The 24,948-nt window shown below is 38.3% G+C and overlaps 1 protein-coding gene across 1 annotated transcript in view; it reads left to right on the top strand.

Moving 5' to 3' along the window:
- Nucleotides 1–24,948, top strand: part of TRDN (triadin) — a 239,427-nt gene that overhangs the window by 44,545 nt on the left and 169,934 nt on the right. Inside the window, 4 exon segments of the mRNA XM_069805163.1 lie at nt 335–376; nt 6,470–6,607; nt 8,497–8,523; nt 24,357–24,407. Coding sequence (XP_069661264.1) covers nt 335–376; nt 6,470–6,607; nt 8,497–8,523; nt 24,357–24,407 — 258 coding nt within the window.

Here is a 24,948-nt window from a genome sequence, read left to right as displayed (position 1 = left end):
GATCAACTATATGTAATGTATTCTTTTCAGCAATAGACTATTTTTTTTTGCAACTTGTGAAAATACCTGTGCCTACATTTAACCGTGTTTTTACATTGCTCTGATTCGTACTGTATTATCTCACACCTACAGCGTATTGTTTTTCTTCTTAATGAACTCCAATTTCTGCTTCATAACAGCAGCCCCACAGAGATTAAATAGCTCCTCGCTCCCCTCCTTGACTGCTTCCTTTAGCCAAGTGCCAGCTGAGGATGTTCGTTATCGCTAACCATGTCTCTTCCTTTTTTTTTTTCGTTGGCCTTTCTGGGGTTCATCCTGTTGCCATCTGCTCTAGCCTCCTATTCCCAACATTGCGATGATCCCTGTTTACCACCCGGTAAAGACGTTCTGCCTGCAGTGTTCCGAATCCGCGCGGGCGCCTGGTCTGCTCTAACACAGCATGGGCGCCAGCAGAGCGCCAGGACGCGGCAGCACCGCTTCCCCCCTAACCCCAACGCTGGCCCAGGGCCGCAAAATTCATTGCAATAGCCTCCTCCTGATTTTATTTTTTTTTTTCACATCGTGCTTGAAATAGATCCGTCAGCTGAGAGACGCCCTCAGTCAGGAGATTCCCAGGAAATGGTGGCGAGCTGAGGGCTACTCACTTTACCCTTGTAAATGGCCTTTAAAAACGCCATCGTGCAATTATTTAACACCACTGCCTTTTTCATCGGAAGTTAAGATCTGTGTTCTTAGAGAATTGACTCCTTAGAATGAGAAAAAAATACAGCCTCAAATTATTTTAGATAAAATGTCTGGCTCTTTCACAAGACACCACCTAATTAGGGTCTGGTCCATCAAATCAGAAGCCTTTCAGCTGATATCAAATCAATTCACATAAATTCCACGTGAAGCCCATCCTAAACCTACATTGCTGTCCCTGTGTATGGCTATAGCAAAAGTACCTGAAACTGATACTTTGTGACACTTTGTGAATTTCTTTCTAAATATCACCAAGTAGATTCTAGTTATAACTACTTTGTTCCTATTTTGGGTAAAATGCTTTTGTCCACTTTCAGGTGAGGTTTTCTCTATGGACTTGACCTCAATATAATTAGCTAAGGCTGATATTAGAAAGAGGCAGAGAAGTTTAATACTACAGACTGTAGTCTTCATATTTACAATTTACGTACCTATAAAATGGAAATTACTGGGTAATGTTGAGTCTGAGTTTTCTTTGGCATTGTTTTTATACTTATAATTCAATATACTTATAATTCAAAATTAAATTATTTTTATACTATGATTCAATAATACCCACCAGAGTTTCTCCTGAAGCTTAATGCTGTAAGCATGACAAGAATGTCAGTCTATGAAATAAGGAAGATAAGACCTAAGGATACCTATGCTGATAAACTGGAATATTAACAATGGAAGACTTTATGTGTGTATTGAGTTTTCTATGTTAAATACTACTCTTCAGAAGACCACCGAGTAGGAACAAACTACTACTACTAATAAGAAACCTTAAAAATATATAAACTTTCAAATTAAAATACAGGTGTCTATATTTATAAAAGAATATTTTACTAAAGCTAGGATAATTTTTTTTATCACAAACTAGTGTTAGGCTTTTGTATTTTATCAAACATGACAGAAATTCTCTGTCTTCATCAGCTGTACCTTGTCAGTATCAATGAATTAGATTATATCTCATAGATCAATCTTTACACCAGATAATTACCATCATTTGTAATTTAATTGCATTCAATTCACTGGAGTCAAAATATGTAATTGATGAAAATCCAACAATTATTAAGTAATTCACTGCAATTCATTAAAAAAAAAAAACAACACTTTAGAATAGGTTACACTCTGAGTATATATTTAACTATTTGACAAGCAAAAAAGATTGATAGGAGACTACATTCCTGGCAGAGTTATTAAGACTGGAATAATGACTGAAGTGATTTGCACAGATAAATCAATTAGTCACTTTTTGTTGTGCACTTCACATGAATAAATGACACAGACCATGAAACATAACCAAATTTGCTTGAGGCAATACAACAAATCATACTATGTGACTAATCAATTCCTATTTCCAAAAACCACTGTTAAAGCTCTGTCAGCTTTAACTCTTCCAAATTTCAGCACTTGCCAGAAAGTTCTGGAATTAAAATTTTGAAGTTCCCACTGAAAAAAAAAAAAAAAAAAAAAAAGCAAGGCTGTGAATTATTCTCATAGCAGTGAAAGTGCCACCAAAAATAGATCTGAAAGGAAAAACATCTCTTATACTGTACCAGTAATAAAAGACCATGACAAAACAAAATGTTATAGCAGAGCACTGTTAGTGGTACCCGTGCTGTTTTGGAATGCAAGTAATTTATAGAAGTGAATGGTATATTGTACTGGAATGAATTATGAATATAAAGTTACAAATCTAAGTGCTTAGCCAAAGTGACAAGGATTTAAATACGAAACAGCACCACTAATAGGATCCATGTCATGTACCTCAGTCATATGAAAATAAGGTGTCATGTCCATGCCAATTTTTCAAGCTTCCTTTCCTTCCTAGTCAATGGAAAGGGATGGGCATCTTTGGAAATTAATTCATATAACCCTAAAAAAGATGTCAGAGGAAAGCGAGAGACTTGCCTTCTGAAGGTCACAATGTCTTTCTGCATTGGCTTTTGAGGGAGTCTAGAAACCATCAGGAGTTCAACACCTGCCTTTCAGATACTTTTGGCTAGATAGGATAATCTAAACTTAAACTGTGATTAAATGAAATTACATACTGTCAACAAAATTCTTCAATATTAATTGCATGTTTCATCCCTGAGCTTAACCTGCTGAGTAACCACTCACTTCCTTTCCCCTCCTTCCTCCTTCGACAGACCTTTAGTATTTTTCTACTACATTATCCAAGACGAACAATTGGCTCAGTCCCTGTTTAAAAGTTCAGCAAAACGTAGAACTTCACAGCCTGTCTCTACCTGAGAAATACTCTGTATTCATAAAGGCTCTTTACAGTTTAAATTCAAGAACCTGCCCCTGCAACTCCCAGCACAATAGATGATAGATGATATATCATATATTAATTTTACTTTATAGTTATAGATCAGTTATAAATTATATATTACATACTATATAACCTGTGCTATCAAAAGAAGTATATTGTGAGCTTAGTTTGAAAATAATCTGTGTTCTAAGGTCTGCCAAGAAATGAAAAGTCAGGCAGAGAACAGCTAATCCCGTCTGAATGTGTTGAATCCAAGACTATTCCAAAAAAATTCATCATACTGTACCCTTGCTGGACATCTGTAATTGAAAAAAAAAAAATCTAAACTACATCACGATATCAAGCTCAAACTTTGTTATGCAAACCTGCATTCTCTCAGCTTCACTCTTGAAGCAAGAGTATGCAAATCCTCTGGAAATGGTTACCTTTCTTTGCATGTGTGTGAGGCAAATGGCATCTCGCTCTCTACTCGTTACCCCCTGAACTGCTTTATTTCCTTTCTTTCTCGTGTGTTCTGATCTACTAAGGAAGAACCTGCCGCTGTCATACTTGTGGGGAGAGCTAAAAGCATGGATTTGATCAGTCGTAATTTTCACTTCAACCTTACATGGTGTGGTGTTCTTAAGCATTTTAGGACACACGATTACTGTTAGCACTACTTTTTCAAAATGTAGGAAACACTACAGAAGTTAAGGAGAATATCTATGCACAAGGAGACAACTTTCCAGGCCTGTGTCACCTGCATCAGACCGCAAGTGAAAGTCACAGTATCTGTTTGTATACAAAATTTAATTTTGCAAATACTACTGAAGTGTCCTCTACATAACCCCAAAATGATTCCTCTGAACTTTTTATGTTAAACAGGATTTACAACTTGGGCCTGTTAGTTTAGGCACGACTAGAGATTTTCGCCTCTGGACACTTACAATTTCTAATCCCTTTTCATAGTTCGCTGTGAAGATGTTATGAATTAAAGACCAGGACATGACGTTGAGGGCTCTGATTCATCAGCAAAGATGGCTTGCCTTGGGGTGGTTGGAATAATTTCCTCTGCTCTTGATCTTGCTCTTCTCTGAGCATTTCCCTTGCCTGCCCGGGGGGACAGCTCTGCTACCTGTGAAGCAGTTCTTGAACTGCTAGTTGATAGACTGGTATATTAAAATAAATTGACACCAATTCTTGTTTAGTTTACAGCTGTAGTCCCTGCGGCTGTAAAAGCCTATGGCTGTAAAAGCAGCTGAGCCATCCCTAAGCAACCAGTGGGTAAAGGGTAGGTGGATAGCCAGCATGGAAATCAAGGCAGCTCTCCGAAGTTAAACCATCCCTGCTTGTGAATCAAAACCTCAGTTTCACTAAGACCTCTCTGGCCACGTCCGTTCTGTTGGTCCACCTGGACTCCTTAGCACCTCTGGTTTAGAAGAAAGTGCAAATGACATCAGGGGTTGGGTTGCAGATTTACTTTTTAATGGCATAAATAGAGGTATTAATTCTCCTGGTAAACACTTGAGAAGAGCATTTGCGGCAAATCAGTTGAAAAAATAAAATCTCTACATCTCAGTGGGTGAGGCCAATGAAAACAAATAAATGCCTTGTGCTAAGCAAAGTAAATATTCCATTATACTACTTAATCTTTCTGAATACAATAGTGCACGCAATAGTACACTAAATGAAGAAATGTGTATTTCTTTGTAGTTTTGTCATTTCATCGTGGCACACGATTAATTTATTTAATGTGCCTGATTGTTCAGTAGCATATATCTATCTAATACAATCTTCAAAAAAACATTAACTGAAATATTTCTTTGGTCTACATTATTAATAAGCAGATGCAAAATAATAGAAGATCAGCCTGGTCGTCTCTGTTTCAGATTAATTAATTAGAAATAAAAGGAATTATTTAGTGATACATTTATATTTCAAATAAAGTTGCTTGTATATTTCATTACAGCACTTTTAGAAAATAATTGTTCATACTGCTGCCATCAAAGAAGTTGCTTCAAGCCTGCACTTTGCCTGTTTTTGTAACCTGCAAGTCCATGTGAGACTACTTCTGATTACTGCTAAGATTTGGCTTGTGTGTCAGAACACTGCAACCAGAAGTAGTTCCGAAGAGACTTGTGTTTAACTTCCTACTAAAATATTTGCATACAGAAAGATAGTGGTAAACAGCGATATGGTTCCCATCTTGACACTGCTAAATTCAGTGTATATATTTCTATTGAAACTCCTAGGAACAAGACTAGGCCAACGACTCAAGTCATATTTGTGATCTACCTTCGATTGTCTACATTTGGGGGAAACCTTCACAAAGATAGGGCAATCGTTCAGTCTGCCGTTTCAAGTGCAGTGGACAGTAACACAGACGGGATGAGAGTTGTTCCTCTTCCTAAGCAGTGTTTGGTACAGATTTCAAGAACACAAAAGTTTGCTGGACAGAAAGGTCAGAAGAAATACTCTGTCAGAGGCTGGAAAGTTCCTCTGAAATACTATGTCGGCATAATCAGGGCAGGGAGAAATCTGGTGAAACCATGGTTGGAAAAGCCGTTAAGGGAATACTTGTGTTACCCACTGGTGGTTGCTCTCCCTGGGTGGGGATGTGGTGGGGACCAGGGACGTCCCTTCCACCAGCGGTCCCAGGAAGGTGGAGCACATTAAACTGCACACCTTCCGTGGTTGCCACCTTACTTGCCTACAGGAGCAGTGAGACCAGAACTAGCCAAGTATGCGGAGGTGCACAAGTGTATGTGAAAGAAACTCTAAAAAAGTGGTGAGAGAAGAACCAGATACACAAGAGTAGGTGTTTGAAAGTAGCTGTGTCTGTGTCACAATTTGGATTTACATTCCCCTTCATCCTGGACTCAGGTTTATTTTGGCCCGAGTATACATAGCTTGCTTCTTCCCACCCTTTACACGTAGTCCGTGGCAATGATGGAACTGGTCTGTATGGTTAAGCCAGGGCTCAGCAATTTCCTCAGCCCAGACTGGTGTAAAGGGGGGGCTCAGGGGGAGATGACATGAGGAGTGGGACACAGACGGCAGTGAATCCTAAGCAGGCATCAAGAGGCAGAGGACCTGAGCCAGAGAAAAAAAACTGGGCTGTGAAAGGAAGAGATTATCTAAAAGGATGAATATGAGATAGAATCAAATCTATATTTATACTTTGCCCAGCCAAGCCTCAGAAGAAGAGCCAGAACTCGGAGTGCAGTATCAGACTAAATTACCCACTGGGTCCTTAATCACTCTGCCAACAGCAAGTACAGTAGGATACAGTTTATACCAGTCTTGCACAGGAAGGAGAGCTGTCCTCAAACCCTTGAATAATAAAAATTAACATTCACAATCTTTGTTTCTGTTAAAGGAGGTAGTATAATTAGTCCTGTATAAAATGAAGATTAACTTTAATCACTGAAGGAGGTTTTGTTTTGGTTTTTTTTTTCAAACTGCTTTTGTTTTAAACTCTGCACTCAGGAAGATCTGTTAACAAGCTCAGCACAGAACCACTGAGAATCATTCATGAGACATTGGAAGAATCCACTGATTGGCTTTATGGCTTTATTTCTTTACTGTCTGACATCGTATGGAGTGACGATGATGACAGTGATGAAGGTATTTGTAATGTAAAGACTTCTGTAACTGCTCTAACTGCTGTTTTACATGCATTATGTTGGCTTACTCAGCTTTTAACCTCACAGACAAGAAGGTCAAACAAAATGAAAAGTGAACGTTGTTGCTAATAAGGCATCTACTGGCTATTCTAATCAGTAAATTGGTCTCTTTGTTAGCTTTCATCTCATGTTTAATGTACCATTACAGAAAAGCTGTCAGAATTAAATATTACCGTTAGTACATCTTGAAGTAAAGAACACTAATTTATACAAGACTTCAAAGCTACAACCAAAATATGCGTCAGGATATTGCTTCAGAGAATGGCAATAGCTATTTTCTTTTAATCAGCAAGAATCTCAAGAACTCTGGTAAATATACAAGATAGACCAAGAAACTTAGAATTTTTTTATTTGATATATTGATGGTAGGGCAATATATTGAAACCAAAAAAAAGGAAAGAAAAAATAACATTTTGGCTGAACTAAGGGGATTTTGGATGGCATACTGCAAATGATTCAGTTTGCTAGAAATTATGGTTCTGCCATTATAATAACATTCTTCATCTGACATTATCTGATAAATGAAAGTAAATTGCCAGCCTTTCAAGTTTGGAAATAACTATCCTTCTGTTATAAAAAAAGTAGTTCCCTGGTATGAGCAGAGCAGTAGTGGATCATCATGTCACATCGTATTGGTCATTTTGACAAGCGATGAGTGTAGGAGTGACATCTTCATTTCATGGTAGTTTATTTTATATTCTATTTGGTTATACTAGCATATAATTAAAAAGCAACATGTACTGAAACTGACTTCTACCCATTTGTTCATACACTTGAGATATTATCAAGTTTCTACCTTTTAAACGTGTGCATGAGCTTTTTATATTAGCACCATATATGAATACTAATAGATAGGCTGCTACATGCAAGTCTGTGAACTGGGCATCCTATTCTGAGATATGAATTACAACTAACAGAAAGCCAGTCTCTCCTATGGCTGAGAAACAGAAAAGGTGTAATATGGAGAGCTTGCTAAAATTTGAACAGTGTTCATTTTTATCATTTCATAGCTCCCACAGCACCCACAAGCTTTCAAATACTTGAATGGATAAGTGTTAATGCAAGTAGGAAAGGTCATAAAATACCTGACATCATACAAAAATTCAAGATCTGAATGCTCACTAAGTGTTTGGAAACCTCAGTCCTACCAGCCTTTGGCCCAAGTGGAATTTCATCAATATCTACCAGGAGTGTGAAAAGGCAGTACGCAACTTTACTGCACTCTATCATAAAAAATAAATACATGGGAACTCCCTGCCCACCGTGGGCTGCGGTCAGTGCAGCTCAGGCTGCACACTCACCACAGTCATTCAGGCTAACTCCTTTAAATTCCATGTCCTACGTGGAGGCGGAATAACATACTGCAGCAATCAAGTGCTACAGTTCCACTGGAATTGAGTATTTTTTGCCTTGGATTTCACTGGAAGCATTGCTAGGTTTACAACCTTGTTAACCTGCATATACATTTTATCATTTGGAGCTAAAATGGGACTGCTGGGCCTTTCCTTAAAACATGGAAACGTGCATAAAATCAAGCAAATTGTAAATTGTAGTCACAAGTTGACATTCAGAAGCACAAACGCAGATTTGGATGTTTCCTTGGTTACTGCTGCACATTGAATTTATCTACCCTAGACCCAGGAAAACCTCTATGGCAAGAGAGATATGTTATGAAAAATCCCAAATCTCAGAATAGAGTGCTTGCCACTTAGCATATAAAGAATTTTTTTTTTTAATTAAAATGAGCCAACATGAGAAAAAACGTGATTTTTTTTTTTTTTTTGATGATGATATGTCTTCTCTGACATTTGTTCTTTTCTCTTGGTTTAGGTGAAGTGGAACCTTCTCTGAAAAAAGGTTGGTCAGTTGCTTTACTATAGAGGGCAAATATTTGCAGCCTTTTTAAGAATTAACTAGTATATCTGTGATATAGATTCTGTCATTAGTTACATGTCAGTCAACTAACCTTGTAAGCTGTGCTTTAACAAACTCATTAAATAAGAAACTCAAGTAGTAATACTTGCTGTACTGTTTGCTGCTCTGTGAGAATTCTTGACTGTTTTAATATTATCCAGAAAAATCTGAAAAATGTTCATAAAAAAACCCCAGAATTACAGAAATATTATCTGTACCCTTGCCTTGCATGTGGGACTCCTATTAGTGCCAATATGAGTTACGTCTATGTGTGGATAGAAATAATATTTAGAAATAATGATATAGAAAGGATATTTAGTGAGAAATAATGGCGAGGCGTTGTAAAAGCATTTTACCTTGTGCCAACACAGAACTCTAAAATAAGGACTACTGAATCTTCTGAAAAAAATTACTTAGTTATCACTGACTTTTTAAAACAGGCAAGTGAAGCAAGTAGGATTTATAATATATATCTTTTCAGACATTAAAATTGTTATGCTGGAACATAAAACTTAAGTTCAACTTCTATTAAATCAAAATGAAAAAGTATTAAAAGGCTTGAGATATTGGTGATAGGATGTAAAGCTTTCCAAAACTAGGGTGTTTTTTTCTCCAAATTGAGCACAGCTTGATAATCAGAAGACGTGTAACCAGCCCTATGTGATCTGAATTTGGTATCCATCCAATTCTCAGTAGGTAAATGCCCATATGGAAGAACCTATCACCCCAGTTGGTGCTCAGATTACAATCCATTTTTTTTCTGAAGTTAATTAGAACTGTATCAGGCTTCTATTTAATGACACATTTTGTCAGTCTCAATAGGGCATCCAAGGAATTAATGGACTTGAAGACCAAGACCATTCATCTTTCTATGGATGATCCTTCATGTTAGGACTGAAAAAACCTTATAGAGAGTGTAGGAAAACATTCCACCTCTTTACTCCATCAGTAAGAATCGCAAAAGGTTCAGCATTGCCCTTTCTCTGCTCCCAAAGAGAGAAACACATTGTTAATTTTACAGTGGATGCAAAGAGTCTGAAGCTGTAGAGCATTGCTGGCAGGGATGCTGGGTACAGGGATGGAAGGTGTCTGCTCACTGTGGGCCAGTGTAGGTGACCAGGCTGGGAGTACTGTGGAGATACTTCACTACTGGGAAGGCTTGATCCATAAAAACATTATGGACAACACCATGCTCAGCATTGCAATGCCGCCTTCTTTGGGAATGGGTGATGAAGTCATGCCTTACACTTTGCATTGGGACACTAGGCTGTAAAAATAGAATTCAGAGAAGCCATGAAATAAGCTGGAAGCTGCTTAAATTAGTCAGGTGGAAGTGATGAGATGATTGTTCGGACCTAAAAGTCCTCCATCCAAGGAGCTGAGTATCTAACTGCCAGCTTGAAATGTTTTCCTTAGTATTCAAAGCTCACAACCCTGCTCTGGAGAGAAATGAAAGTCTTCTCTCTTTGGTGTGAAGGAGATGGACAAGGAGCTGGTGATTCCTCTGGAGCTGGTATCTCACAGGATAACTCAGCCACACAGATGTGAAAAGGCCCAAATTCAAACATGCTTCACCTGCCTGGGCAGTAAAACAGATTTTGAGCAGGCTTTTCCACTTCCTCCACTTTGAGGATGTGTGCTCAAGGTCTTTCCTTCCATCTTTCAGAGGATAAGGAGTGCCATCATTGTCTCCCTGCAAAAAAGCTGTTTCTTGACTAGGACTGATGAATAAAGTGGTCTGAGGTCCTTTCTGGGTATAGGCGTAAGCTTTCGCTTAGCAGCATCCTCAAATAACTTGTTATCTTCTCCAGATGACTGGAGGTCTCCATTTCATCCTGGCAGCCAGGATCTGACCTTGATTATACCTGATTTTGTCACCTCTCTTTCTGGGCTACAGAAATACAACATATGTGGCCTGAAGCCACCATGTCCCTTGGAAATGCCAGTGCAGAGCATGGCGATGTCCACTCAGTGACAGGCAGCTGGGAGCTCCTCAGAGCTGTCACTGTCCCTCGTTGCAGACTTCTCTGAAAACTGTGTAAACATCAAGGAGCTGAATTGCTGGGGTCTAAGCCTATATAGAAGTTTTCTGAGAGCTCTGTAATAAAGTCTAGTCAACTAGGCAGGTTTTCTGCTTAGGGACAGTGAAATTCAGTCCAAGGGCTAAAGCTCAGGAGCGTGGAAGGCAAAGCCCCTGGAGGTGAGGGCTCAGACCTCAGCACTCACGAGCATCGCAATCTGCTTCTCTGAGCACAAGGTGCAGATCTCTTCAAGTAGCTTTTCCTAACTAATGTGTGCTGGCATGTCCATGGTCCAGAAATAAGAGTTCCAGAAGAAAAGCTTTCTAAACAAAAACGAGACTTTGCAACCGTGATTTTTGCCATCTGACTGCAGTTAGGGCTGGACCCAAAGGAGGACGAGCTATACAAATTAATTTTGAGACTTTCTGGGTATCAAAATGTTAGTAGTTAGATCCACAAAATCGGAACCAAATTTTTAGGCTATGGGAGTATTCCCTGTTTTCATGTAAAGGACCATTTCTGCATCAAAGCCCCTTCCACTTGGCACAGCACTGTTATCTATAGCTTTGTGAACGATCTTTCTTCAGATGGCTCTTAAGCTTGTGGCATTTGAACAGCCTAAACAAAAAAATCACCCAGTGAGATGGTGCAGTACACTACTGCTGTCTCCAGAAGATGAACAGTTTGACTTTTTGCACATATTTACAGGAAACCTCTCTCAAATTTCTCTCTGGAAATGTGCATTATGGTTGCCGTGCCTGATTTTTAAGTATTTGTATTGGATCTAACCCACAGTTTCTGTGGTATTCAGGAATAGGCAGAGAGTTTTTGAAAAATCTCCATACCTATTTTTGGTGTATGAACAAGCCTTCACTCTTTTGCTTTCTTGATTAGCAGTTATTATGAATGCTAAAAAGTTAGCAGAAAATTTACTTTATAATGGAATATAGTAACTGAAAAAAATAAGAAGATTGCTGGTACTACAATACAATTATGGATTGGAAAAAATTCAAGGGGAGTAGTAAGGACACTATGTAGTGATGAAGGAAGAAGAGAAAAGTGGAATAATAATTACGAACCCAAAGAAAGCAAAGATCACCTTCCTAGAGATGTAAATTGAAAGTAAAGATAATAAAAGTACAAGTAATGACAATGGGCTTGCACATGCAACAGGACTAATATCAGTTTCAGAATTCTTTAGAAAGGATGAAAATGCCTCTTGAGTGCCTTTTTTATTGCAATTATTTTTGCCAGTCCAAGTCTTATCACTAATATTTATCTTTAATAATTGGAAAAGAGTGAACATTTGATATTGTCCGGAAAAAAAAATGTGTTCTTCAGCAGAGGTAGTGAAAGATTATTCTGTAGAGGACTTTGCAGTTTTTAACAATGCATATTCTCAACATGCTAAAACTACAGAACATTTTCACAAAAGATAGTAAGAAGCCTAATAACTGTTGCATGCTTAATATGTTTTTGGCTTCATTTCTTTCTAGAACAATGGTTATGACTGATAATCTTGTTCATTTTTTCAGGGTTAGTTTAACGTTTAGAGACAAATTCAATTATTTGACAGCTGTATGTTTTCTCCTATTTTGGTCCTTTTTACTAGAAGTTATTCTTATAGAAAAAGAGAGAAATATTTATTATTTTTTGGTGGATGTTACTAGCATTAGTTGTGAGTTTGGAAAGGAGCTGAGAAACCTGGTGCAAAAAATTGGAAATAATGATCTGTAAAATATAAGCAAGTGCAGACACTTCAGCATTCTCATCCATGGCTAAAAATGTCATTATTAAACCGTTCTGGAGCTTCATTCCAGTTTACATATGGGTAACGGAAAATTTAAAATCTGAACATGGATTCCTCATTTAGCTAACCAGGGTAGACCTGACAAGCTGTGCACAGTGAGTTTTGTATGTTAAGGTAGCATCTTCTTTTGCTTCAAAACAGCCGATGCATTCTGGCTTGGAAGCATGAATCTGGTATGTGGCCTTAGGAGTAAGTTGCTGGAAACCTTTGAAAAAGATTCCAAGGTCAGAATTATTTGGTTTTTTACTTTATACTTTGAAGCTGAGGAAATTGTTTTCCTAAGATGTCCTTCCTTGATTTTATATTTGGGTTTAGATTAAATCCTCTCTCTGTCTTTCTCTTTCTCTTGCGCTTTCTCCCTCTCACACACACAGACACGCACACACGTAACTCACTATGTAAGTAATTTTCATTTTAATAAGTACAATGAATTTAGAAAGCAGAGTATGAAATAAAGCACCCTCATGACACTGTTAACCATGTCTCTGCTTCCAAATAGGTTTTTATTGGCACAAGATTATTCTATACCAATAGTCAAAATAAACTTGATTTCCTTGAGGTAGAGGTGTATCTCTAAATTTCTGTGAGTTAGCCTATGTATGAGGCAGAAAGATGTATACAATAGTTATATGAAATTATCTTGTTCTCCTTACTTGGCTATAAAACTTTTTCTTAGAAAAATGTGGGTAAAGAAATCATAGATTAAAACAAGAAGCCACAAATGAGAGACATTTCTTTTAAAGGCCGCAAGAAATTTTGTTAATTACAAGTAAACTTTTTGGCAAAGCACCTTATCCTTCTGTCTTCAGCATTGGGCTGATTGTTAATATGCTGAAGACATAGACATCGTGCTCTTCCTAAAAGACGTGGCAACTTCTAAGGGTAGAGTCGGTTACACTGACTTACCTTCAGCAGCTCTGGCCAAGGTGGAGGTCCCCCAGACCCGACTCCAGACACTCACTCCCATTAACCCCCCCTTCTACCCCAAGGTTAAGACTGTCAGAATTTACTCAGCACAAACTATTTGTTTGTTCAGATCTGGGAATTAATCTGCGCTAACAACGACAAACAAAATGCTCCCAAAAGGAAAGGTTCTCAGACCAAATCATTTCCTATATCTCCTTTTGAAAGCGATCAAGCAAACATCTACGACAGCTTTGCCTAGGGAAGGGGAGAGATAGGAAGAACCTGCTTAGAGAAGACTGGTAGGGGATTTGCTAATTTGGATTTGAAAGTGGGTTTGGTATTATGGCCTTGTTGCGGTTTAACCCCAGTCAGCAATAAGCCCAAAAAAAGAACTGTTTGGGGTATTCAGACAGGGTAGGGAAAAACATACCAGCAAATATTTAAGGTTTTAGTCCTGCAATTTATAATGTGTGTCAGATTGTTTTTATCTATTAAGTACATAAGAATGGTTATATATGATCAGACCAACAGTGCAGCTCAGCCAGTGGATGGGACAGAAGTCCGTCTTTGCTGCCCAAGAGTGACCAGTTCAAATGCCTCGGGACGGAGAACTGTTAAAAATACAGTGATAATTTCCCCAAATAGTTCTCCATACTCTAGATATTTGCCCCAGTCAGGGACTCCCTGAGCCATTGGTGTCACTGAATTCAAGAGGGACACAGTTCTTGCACGGCCGTAGCCCATCTACCACTTTCTATGAACCCAAGGCTACAGACAGTACGTACATTAACGTTAGGGAGTAAAACAACCATGGCAGCAAGTTGCTGGAATGACTTAGGTTTCATAACAAGATTTTGAAGAAGACATTTTTCTTTCCCAAATTCCCACATGATTAGTTAAATAGCAATTAGTCCCACTCATCTGTTATCTTAAAGAAGTCCTGTGTACATTAGCAAGTTTTAACTCATTATCGTCAAGCAACAACCTTTTCCCACACTAAAAACATATTGGGCAGGATTCGGATGAATAAACAAAGCTGACTAGTGCCATTTTAGATACCACATGTTGTCTCAGATGTGGCATGGGACTGGCAGAAATGACGCAGGACCTATGGGAGAAGGGCACCCTTATAGGGGAGCTGATGACTACCAGAGTACCTTAGGATGTTTAAAATGCCACCAGGAGACTGTTAAGGTTCTTACATTTAAAATTCTTTACTAAAAGAGTTTTCTAAAATTTAAAATAACTATAAGTTATAGATAAATAATCATTTGTTATTACTATAGTTTATATCAGAAAAATATCTGGCAAAATTCACATTGCTAGCTAACATGGCAACTAACTTTATTTCTGGGCAAAATACTGAAATTAGAACATGATATTTTATCATTTAGAAGTCCTTTACCTATATAGCAAAAAATCTGGAAAAATAAAGAAAGCAAGTGGGTGTTCTGGAGGTAATATTCATGTTCAGAAAACAGTTTCCAACAAAAAAAACTGGAAATGGACTAGAGAAAAACAATTCAGAATACCATAGATGCAACCTGAAAACTGAATTGCTGGTGTGGTTGTTATATGTGTGTCTTAGAAATTAATTATGCAGTTGCATTCATCCCTAAAGTATATATCTATTTGTACTGGTAATGCCTTCTGAATTCAGTTTCTTTTATGTTGCCATATGGTAATGTTCACTTTTCTGTGTATGAGTCGCTATTATAGATCTCTCTAAAAGGCTTTCACTGTCTCCCTAGGCTACACTTTACTACAAAGCATTTTGCATATCTTTGTGCAAAGTACACCCTGTGTTAAAAGATGAAAATCATTGATTGATTCAATTCTCAGATGTTAAACTGCTTTCCCAGATATGTATTTTTTGCATTTTGCATTTTTGTGGCATTCATTTCTGTTATTAATATTCTTTTAACAACCTCATCTTGTTTTACTTACTCTGATCAATACAGTAATAGCATATCCACTATAAAATAGCATTTTATAATTTAAAGAAAATATTTTCCATATTATCCAGATGAAACAAAACTGTATACACTAGGGAACAGGGGTGTTCCATTATAGTTCTTTTGCCTATGGAGGAATAGTGACTGGGATCCAAACTTGCCAGCTACTTTTTAAAAGATACAGAGAGAACCTGGAGCCACAAGGCGAGGAGGAATCCTGGGCAGAACGGTAGCGGCACGGAGGTTTGCAGCTGGTTAAGCTACCCTCTTAAATCAGGGAAAACCTTAAGCGCTGCTATCCATGTTTCCTTAGTGGAAATCTCCATTTCTGCCCCAGCAATGGAGCACTGGGGAGGTTTTTGCTCTAAGAGGGGAGCGTTGGGCAGATGTCCCCCCGGCTGGGAGCCTGCCCTGCCTGAGACAGAGTACATGCCTCACCTGGGAAGTGAGAGGGTCTTCCAAAACTCAGTTAAACCCCCAGCACCGCAACCGGGGGTCCTGCGTGTTTCTGAGGGGACTCAGATCCCCCCCCGGCTGCTGCTGTGCCAAGGGGACAAGATGGCAAATGGAGCCCCGTGCTCGTGACCCGCAGAAAGAGGTTCTCTCTTCTGCGTGCCAGACCCCTAAAAAAAAAAAAAATCAGTTGGATCTAGAAGTGATTGAATTTATAGGAATATGTATTTGCAGACTCGCAGACTAATACATTAAGGTAGGATCCGCAGAGTTGAGATTTTTTAAAGCTGAGCAGAGGAAGTGTGGTTAGTCCTGTGATTTCTTTTTCCTATTTTATTCCTCCTTTCACAAAAAAAACCCTACTGAATAGATTTATATGGGAAAAGATTTCTTTGAAGCTAATCAAGATTAGAGATTTTTATGTATTACTGTATATATAATTTTGCTCTACTTAGAGGTCTATAAGTTTTGTCTGCATTTTTTCTGCATAAAATTACTTCTAATTAAATGCAGACTCCGATAAAATTGATTATGAAAAACATCATTTAAAACTGGTCCAATAACATCTTTGCAGGCTGGAATCCATAAAGGGAAACATGTTGAGACAATTTTACTTTCCACAGAAGGAAAAGAAAAGCCTGGTTTCGATCACACGGCTCTACCTCTGATTTGTTTGGGTTAGGGGTTTTTGTGGTTATTTTTTGTTTTGTTTTGTTTTGTTTTTTAATCAAAGTGCAATTAGCATTCCTTTTACATTTCAGAACCAAGGTACAGAACTGCAGTATGGGAATGAAAAAAACCAGTCTTAATGTATTTATACACTTGGAATAAAAATTAGTTTTATGTAAAAAATGTTTAGGGTTGAAGATCTTTTAATATCTTCCACTTTTAATTCTTTCAAAAGCCCAGTCATTAAAATTCCTCCATATAAAACAAGTCTGTGTATGGTCTTCCTGAAAGATGCCAGTGCTGCTTACAGGATAATGAGTCAAAGATAATTGCAAATACCCTCCTCCCCTTAAAAACCTTTCTGTTAAGATATTGCTTTTCTGCTGCAAATGGAAACCTCACCAGAGGGAAAAGAAAACCCGAAACAAAAAATCAGTTAGGCTTTAGAAAGAAAAGAAAAGAAAAGAAAAGAAAAGAAAAGAAAAGAAAAGAAAAGAAAAGAAAAGAAAAGAAATAGTTGTGCACTGTGTCAAGTTCCATTTGCCTTGGTAAACTGAGGCTTTCAAGCTGGAATTAGCCACAACCTTTTTTTTTTTTTTTTTTTATTTTATTTTATTTCTTGGTGGAGGATGCAGTACAACTTTTGGATTTATCTCAAAGAAACAAATCTTCTGAGAACTATGTAACAACTCCCATGATTACAGATAATTCTCCAGCCTTGGAGACTTCTATCAAACTTTCCCTCTCATCTCAGCTTTTCGGGAAAAATAAATATTTTCCTATTTTGCTAAAAGACCATTTTGTATTGAAAGAGTTTGTGGGATTAGGTTTCAAAGCAGCCCTGGTAGATACATGAAAATTCCCAAACATATAAAAACAAAGGGGAAACATCAATGACACCAAACAGTGATTTTGTGATAAAACTCTTTTAATAACTACATAGTAATATGATACACTTCTACTCACCATTAACTGCTAAAGCTATTTTATTCTATAGCAAAAGGAATGCTATTTCAAACATAGCAATATGGAAGAATATGTCTGTATTTAATTGTCTTTAACATAATGCGAAAAAGATGAGTGGAATAAGTTCAGTTTAGAAAGTTGGAGATTATGAAAGAGTGGCTTATAATAGAATCTTTACATGGGCTGGGATGTTTTGATGTTATGAAAATAACATGCATGCTGTTCTGAAAATGCCTTCCTCACAATGCATCTCCTTCGCTGTACAGTCTTGTAAAAATAAATATAAGATGAAACATCGCCCTGGAATCAAAGCACTCATTAGCATGATGATGAAGATGTCAGCAGGTCATCTACAGTGAATTTCTATTATAGACCAGTGAAACTGCAACAGTGTGGAAACAATTGAATATCTGTTGAACTGGAATCTAATCTATTTATTTTTGTTGTGTTCTGGCTTTATGAAGAAGGCTTAACATATATCTGGGAGACCATGTTAAATCCCTGTATTCTTGGGGGAACATAAAGCCTACTTGTTTGCTGTATGCTACCCAAGATAGGTAAATTGTCCAGAAATGTTTGAGGGTCACGTTTTCTGTACCTCTGACAAGTGATGCCAAACAAAGTATCAAGTGGAGGGAATAAAGGCAACTAAGGTGAAGTAGCTGAGCTTTGCTGAACAGGTTTAGGACCAGTCAATGTCACTTCACAGCGACGTTTACAGTTTAGAACAACATGTTGTTTGGGGGGTAAATATACACCAGGGCAGAGGGTTTGCACCAAGAAGAACGAGAAATGGTCTTCTGTGACCTCTGTCAGACGTAATCTTACACAGCAAATGAGAGATGCTGTATAATTCTGCAAAATATGAAAGAAAAAAAGAAGAGAAAAAAGAAACTACCATTCTCACTCTAAACTGTAGTTGTGATTTCCAAAGAGATGCATAAACAATTTTGCAACCATACTTAAGAGACACTGAGGGCTGGTGTCTCATGCAGTGGATGAGCACACAAACCATTCAGCTTTTTCATCGGTAAGAGGCAATTCATCTCCTGTCACATTTTCAAGAAATATCTTACAACACAGGACTTCAGGAAAAGTTATTCTGTACCCCAACCTGAAGTTGCTATGAATCCTCAGAACAGGGCAAGATCTAAGAAAACACTGCAGATAAGACTGTGCTACTAGCAAGCTAGTAGGGAAGTCACCTAAATTAGTCATATGTATCACTCAGACTTTCCAACATTGAATGCTGGTACTTAAAGCCTTCTGTTACGCTGTCTTTGGGTCCTAGATATAGGCACAATACACCAATGTAATTCCCCAATTAAATATTTCCTATTCTTCCCCCCCCCCCCGTGGTTTTGTCCTGTTGCAAAATCTGTGGGGTTTTTTTCTCTAGAGTACAGCTACATGATGTATTAGTAGTTAGATGGAGGTTGCTCTAATGTACTACTTCTTTTATCCTCCTCCTAGCCCCACAAGGATAACTGTCACCCCCACCAGCTGGTACTATCTAGATTAAAAATAGACATCAGCTACACAATTGCAAATTTCTCCTGAGGATACCAGCAGCCAGAGTTGACTACAATTCTTCATACAGACAGCATCTAGAAACATATTAGAAATGACATCCCTCTCATCTTCTAAAGCTCTTAACACCACTCACTCTTGCCTTGCCCTCAGTATCTATTTCCACCAACTCTTCAGGATAATCAGCTGCCTGCTACCAATTAGTCTTGATAAACTAGCAAGGATATAGCCCCATTAAATTGCTGGCAATAGCTGTAAGGGTTTTAACTGCTCAAAAGCAAATTATTAGCCTCTGGTTCACCAGGACTCTGAATAGGACTCATTTTCCTTTTCACACTTAGATATCTATAAGAGAAAGAATGTCAAAGCACTGAAGGTGTATATCGCTGTATCACCTGTGAGAGATTATGAAAAAGATGACCAACTGGTAAAATTTGCTTAGAAAGAACAATGTATTATCATTTTAACTGAAATTCCATCTGTTCAATTATATCTTTAAAACAGTGGATACATTAAACCTACATTCCATCCTCACTACAGTATTTAAGTAGAAACAGGGTAGCTTTAAGCATGAGGGGGATAATATTGAATGTCAGGGATCAGAGTTAAATTCCCAGTTCTTTTGCTGACTTTCTGGGTTACCTTCAGTAAAGCATTCTTGTGTTTCAGACGGGGACAATCATCCCTTTTTTTCTCACTTTGCCTCTCCCATCATTAACATTTTTTATTTGGTTTGTTGTTTTTTCTAAGATATATTTCACCCACAAGATGGAAACTCAGCAGAGGGTGAGACCTAGGAGCTGTTTTAGCAGTGCCAGATTGCTGCTCACCGCTTCATCCTCTAACGAAGCAAGATGCAGTGCTGTGTTTTCCCACTAAGTGAAGAAATGTAGCCCTCTTAAAGTTTGAAGTCCTGTGTTACAGAGAAGGCATATTCTATCATGTTATCATAGAATCGTAGAATGGTTTGGGTTGGAAGGGACCTTAAAGATCATCTAGTTCCACCCCCCTGCCATGGGCAGGGACACCTTCCACTAGACCAGGTTGCTCCAAGCCCCATCCAACCTGGCCTTGGACACTGCCAGGGATGGGGCAGCCACAACCTCTGTGGGCAACCTGTCCCAGTGCCTCACCACCCTCACAGTGAAGAACTTCTTCCTTACATCTAATCTAAATCTACCCTCCTTCAGTTTAAAGCCATTACCCCTTGTCCTATCACTACATGCCCTTGTAAAAAGTCCCTCCCCAGCTTTCCTGTAGCCCCCCTTTAGGTACTGGCAGGCTGCTATAAGATGTCCCCAGAGCCTTCTCTTCTCCAGGCTGAACAACCCCAACTCCCTCAGCCTGTCTTCACAGGAGAGGTGTTCCATCCCTCTGATCATTTTTGTGGCCCTCCTCTGGACTCGCTCCAACAGGTCTGAGTCCTTCTAATGTTGGGGCCCCCCGAGCTGAAGGCAGTACTGCAGGGGGGGTCTCACCCGATCGGAGCAGAGGGGCAGAATCCCCTCCCTCGACCTGCTGGTCACGCTGCTTTGGATGCAGCCCAGGACACGGTTGGCTTTCTGGGCTGTGAGTGCACATCGCTGGGTCATGTTGAGCTTCTCGTCAACCAACAACATGGCGTTATGACTCCATGTGTTACCTAAAGCAATTTATGTGGGCTGAAGCCCATACGTGCTATCATAATACAACACAACTAAAATAGCTAAGAATAATGCTATATATTTAACTATGTTAAAAAAGGAGATAACAAAAAAGCAAAATCAGAAACATGAGAGCAGATGAAGAAGGGAACTCCGTTTCAGGAACCGGGAGAATCTCCTCATGCCCTACCACGAGGGGCTGCGCTCTTCCTTCACGCTGGTGTAAACCTGCACCGTGCTGCACCACCAGCTCACGCCGATTCGGGGGACTGTAATGTTTTTTCCCTTTCTCCCACCTTGATTTTCCTGGAGCTGGGGCTTTGTAGTGAGCAGCCAGTGCTGGGCTGTCGTTAGACACTGTGAAATGCTATTAATGAAAATTAGCTGGGTGAGGGGTGGGGGAAGCTAGCGCCCAAACTGCATGCTCAGCAGGGATTTTCGGTAAAGCTGCCTGCGATACTGATCCTCAGCTGATTGTGAGGGTCTGCTTTGGGTCAACAGGACATAAATATATCGGCCTGCTAACCAAATAGTCAAATATATCTCCTTTCAGCATCTTGAAATGGTCAGTGAGGAGCCTACTAGCTTCCCTTCTTGCAGTTATTTAAAATAATCGCCCTGCATGTTCTGTATATCTGCGCAAGACCTGAGGTCTAGAGAATTCAGTGTCAAACAGTATCCACAGTTAAGGAAATAAAGTACTTATCCATTCAAAACCAAAGAAACACAGAGGAAAGATAATTTTTCATGTCTGCTTGATAACTGAAGAAAACAAACAATGAAATACAGCTTTTAAAATACATACTCCCTTACAATAATTTAATAAACCACGCTGTCATCTCATAAAGAATCAGGATGGTTGCCGTGGTGACACAGATTATCCTTGCTGCTGCTTGATTCTGTCATTTTTCTAAACTTGAATTCATAATATTTAGGATTTATTAACAATGTGTCACATTGATAGAGATAAATTACATGCTTTAAACTGGCCATGTAAGTCTTCTATGATATTATAGCCACTTTGTCAACTCAGCAATAAGATATGATGTGATTACTAGAAAATTAAAGCTATTTGTCATAAAAGATGAAGCAGAGAGTATCAAAACTCTCAGAACAGAAAAAAATCTCCAATAATCTAATATGTTTCCTTATTTTAAATATTTTTGAGTTAGCAAAGAGTCACTATTTTCTGTCTTGTAAATTGATCAAGATCAGCATATATTGAGACTAGATTTATTTGTGCTGGGAAAATTTAGCTTGTAATGTATCAGAATTGATGGGTTCCAGGCTGCAATTTTTTATGATGGTTCAAACTCTAATGGGAAGCTTGTGACGAGATCTTAATGATGGCATGCTTTGCAGTATATAAAAACGTATATGCACATACTTATGTATTATGAAGATGTATTTCACTTCAATGAATTTGTGTAGGGTTTTTTGTGATGTGTGGTATCCTAATTGTAGCAGCAAATTAGATGAGATTCTCAGTGCAGTGGCCCAGAAAGGATCTTTTTGTGTAAGATACTGAAGCATTTGTGTCAAGTAAGCTTCACTGCCAATACAATGTGAGGCTGATTTAGGTGGCCAGCTCTACAGCCATTGCTCCATACATATTTTGCAGTCAAGCTAGCAATAAGAAATTCCCTAAGACCATAGTAATTTTAAAAGCCATTTTTGAAATAACAAAGGTTTATACTTATTTTTTCAAGAAAAAGAGGCCTATTTTCTGTAGTGAGACACATAACAGATGGTGGGAACCCAGCGGAGCTGAGGTATCTTAAGGCAAGCAAGGAATACGTGTCTGTGTAGATGACTCTGCCTGAAGAATGTGATTTATCACTTAGTGGGCCATATTCAGCTCTGTGTGTAGGATGACCTCTTGAGCTGGGTGAGCTACATCTCCGCTGTATGTTGCAATGCAGAGGCAGTGACTTAGCTTTCTTTAAATGCACTAAGTCAGGGTTTGGAGGCAGTCTGGAGCAGCAGCATGGAGAACTGCTCTGATGTGCTCAGAATTGGGGAGCAATCCTCTGGCTGTTCTTGTCTTGCACCGCTCCTCCCACTTACGCTACCTAAACTAGTTTATGCATCCTTTTCAGCAGAACAGGTGGGAGAAGTTTGAAAATCCAGCAACTAGATTCTCTCAGTTGATAGAAAAAAAATCTTCACATAGTTGCAGAAAAATAATCCAGGCTCAGCTGAAATGCAGTAAATCAATATGGCATGATTTCTTCCTAATCACAACCTTTGAGGTTTATAGAACAATAAACAAACTACACACCCAGGCTGCAAGGAGCAAGATGAAAACTGAATAAAAGTCCTTTTAGCTTAATGACATCATATAATTAGCTTAGTTATGCTGCCATACATTAGTGGCTAACAGCGATACGCATTTTGGTCTTTGTTACCCTTTATCTCAGTGAAATAACATTCTATCTGATGACAATGTAGGCTGATGCCCTAAAATAGTTATGTTTCTTGTAAACCAGACACAATCATTTTTTTCAGATGGCAAACACTGTCCGATAAAAACATTCTCCATTTATTTTCAAGGACCTATGCAAAGATCAGAGTCTTGGGAAGGGAAAATACCGTTTTCTACTGGATGTCTTTGGCAACATGCATCCTGTTATAACCTGAGCAAATAACTAAGGATATAAGTGGACGATTTTAGTTGTCTTCAACAGACATTAAAGTAGCTCCCTAGAGTGGAGATGTAATATGCATAACTTTTTCCCTGATGTATTAATTTTGTTATTTAGACCCTGCAGACCAAATCTAACCCTAAAATACAGGGAGGCATCTCCCATAGAGTCTAGTGAGATTTGCATGTGCTTTTGTCAAAGACAAATTTGATCCTGTATTTTATACCAGTTTCCTACTGCAGGAAATACCTGCATGATACCATAAACCTGGCACTCTGTATAGCGTTAATGACCTTATTGCATACCTGTAATAAACGGCCTCTAAATTTCTACCACTTCATGCAAACAGTGCTAGGCAAGCTTGGTTTAATGCTGGTTTGCTTTTTCTCAAATTCAACATTTTGCATTTTCAATATTATCCTGGTTTTGGCACAGTAAAGACAGTAGGAAAAATCAGTTACAGAGTAATATAGCAGTAATTTAATATCAATATCACAGGTGAGAAATTCTGTTTGAAAGATATGGCATAGCAAGGGCAGGTAAATAGTGCAGCACTTCCTCCTCTAACAAGGCAGTTCTCAGTGCTTTGGTATACAGCATGATTAAAATGAGTCATTCTCCAAGACAAGGATCCCTAACCTGGGAACTTTTATCTCTGTAATTTGTATACAGCATTGGGTCTACCTTTTATTGTGTGTTGGAGCTACCAATTTAGCATGCGAGCTTTAAAAAATTTAGAAAATGTAGTAAAAGGAACATTATTTCCTTCCAAAGGTAATTTGGAAAACACTACATAGTAATCCTGGCGAACAACTCAGGACACATACAGAAAAATGTTTAGTAAAAGCATGTTATTTTCTGATTCATGACCAACGCGTTACTGTATAGCTGTTACAGATCGGCAAAACCTATTCTTGATTTAAAAGCAGTTATATTGCTCAATTAAAAACAGAATAGTTATTACAGTCACTTAATGTTACCATTTTTGTCCATATATATTGTCTGCATGTATATATAAAATTGAACTTTATTGTATATAATTCTGCATATGCAAGTGATAAAGCCATGGCTCTGCTATAATATTTGAAGCACTTATTTCTTACTGCGAGAATGCATCTGATATTTTTGTGTGTGAAAAGTATTTTAATATTGATAACTCTACATTGCATTGTTTTCAGAAATTCATAAACAGAAACCGGAGAGACATGAAAAACGAACACCACCAAAGGGTAACTTTTTTTTTTTTTTATGTGTTTACCTACATAAATGTATGTAATATACAGTGTATTTGTTAACTACATACGTTACCGCTGTTGTATCATAGAAGCAGTCAAAGATAGTTGGCACAGACTGTAAATGATCAAAAATTCTTGTATACCTTAGCATTAACAAATAGGGTCATTTTAAGTTTGTGTGGCTATATTGTAAATGCACATTCATAATAAGATTTTCCTGCTCAAACTTATCTGGAAATCTTTTTTGTAGCAAAGGTGCAAGAAAGTAGAGTGCTGATGAGCTTCCTCTGGTGCAAAAGGCGTGAAGTGTGTTGGGCAAGGAAGAAAGCCAATTTATAGGCCAGTGGGTGCCATCCAAGTTAGGAAGTCGTAGTTAACAGTGAGCCAGGTGTGTATCAGAGATAAGAAAAGCCTCCATTTTAAGAACCTACTCTTTTTCAGACTGTTTAATCTCCTCTAACTGGCACTTTCCAAAAACCCACAGAGGAACTGGTTTGGACTGGTTTTCAGAGGTCATGTAAATAAAGAAGTTTCC

This window comes from Haliaeetus albicilla, chromosome 17 (assembly GCF_947461875.1).
Source record: "Haliaeetus albicilla chromosome 17, bHalAlb1.1, whole genome shotgun sequence".
Taxonomy (NCBI): Eukaryota; Metazoa; Chordata; class Aves; order Accipitriformes; family Accipitridae; genus Haliaeetus; species Haliaeetus albicilla.
Note: the sequence above shows the minus strand (reverse complement) of the source record. Positions and strands in the feature narration are given on the sequence as shown.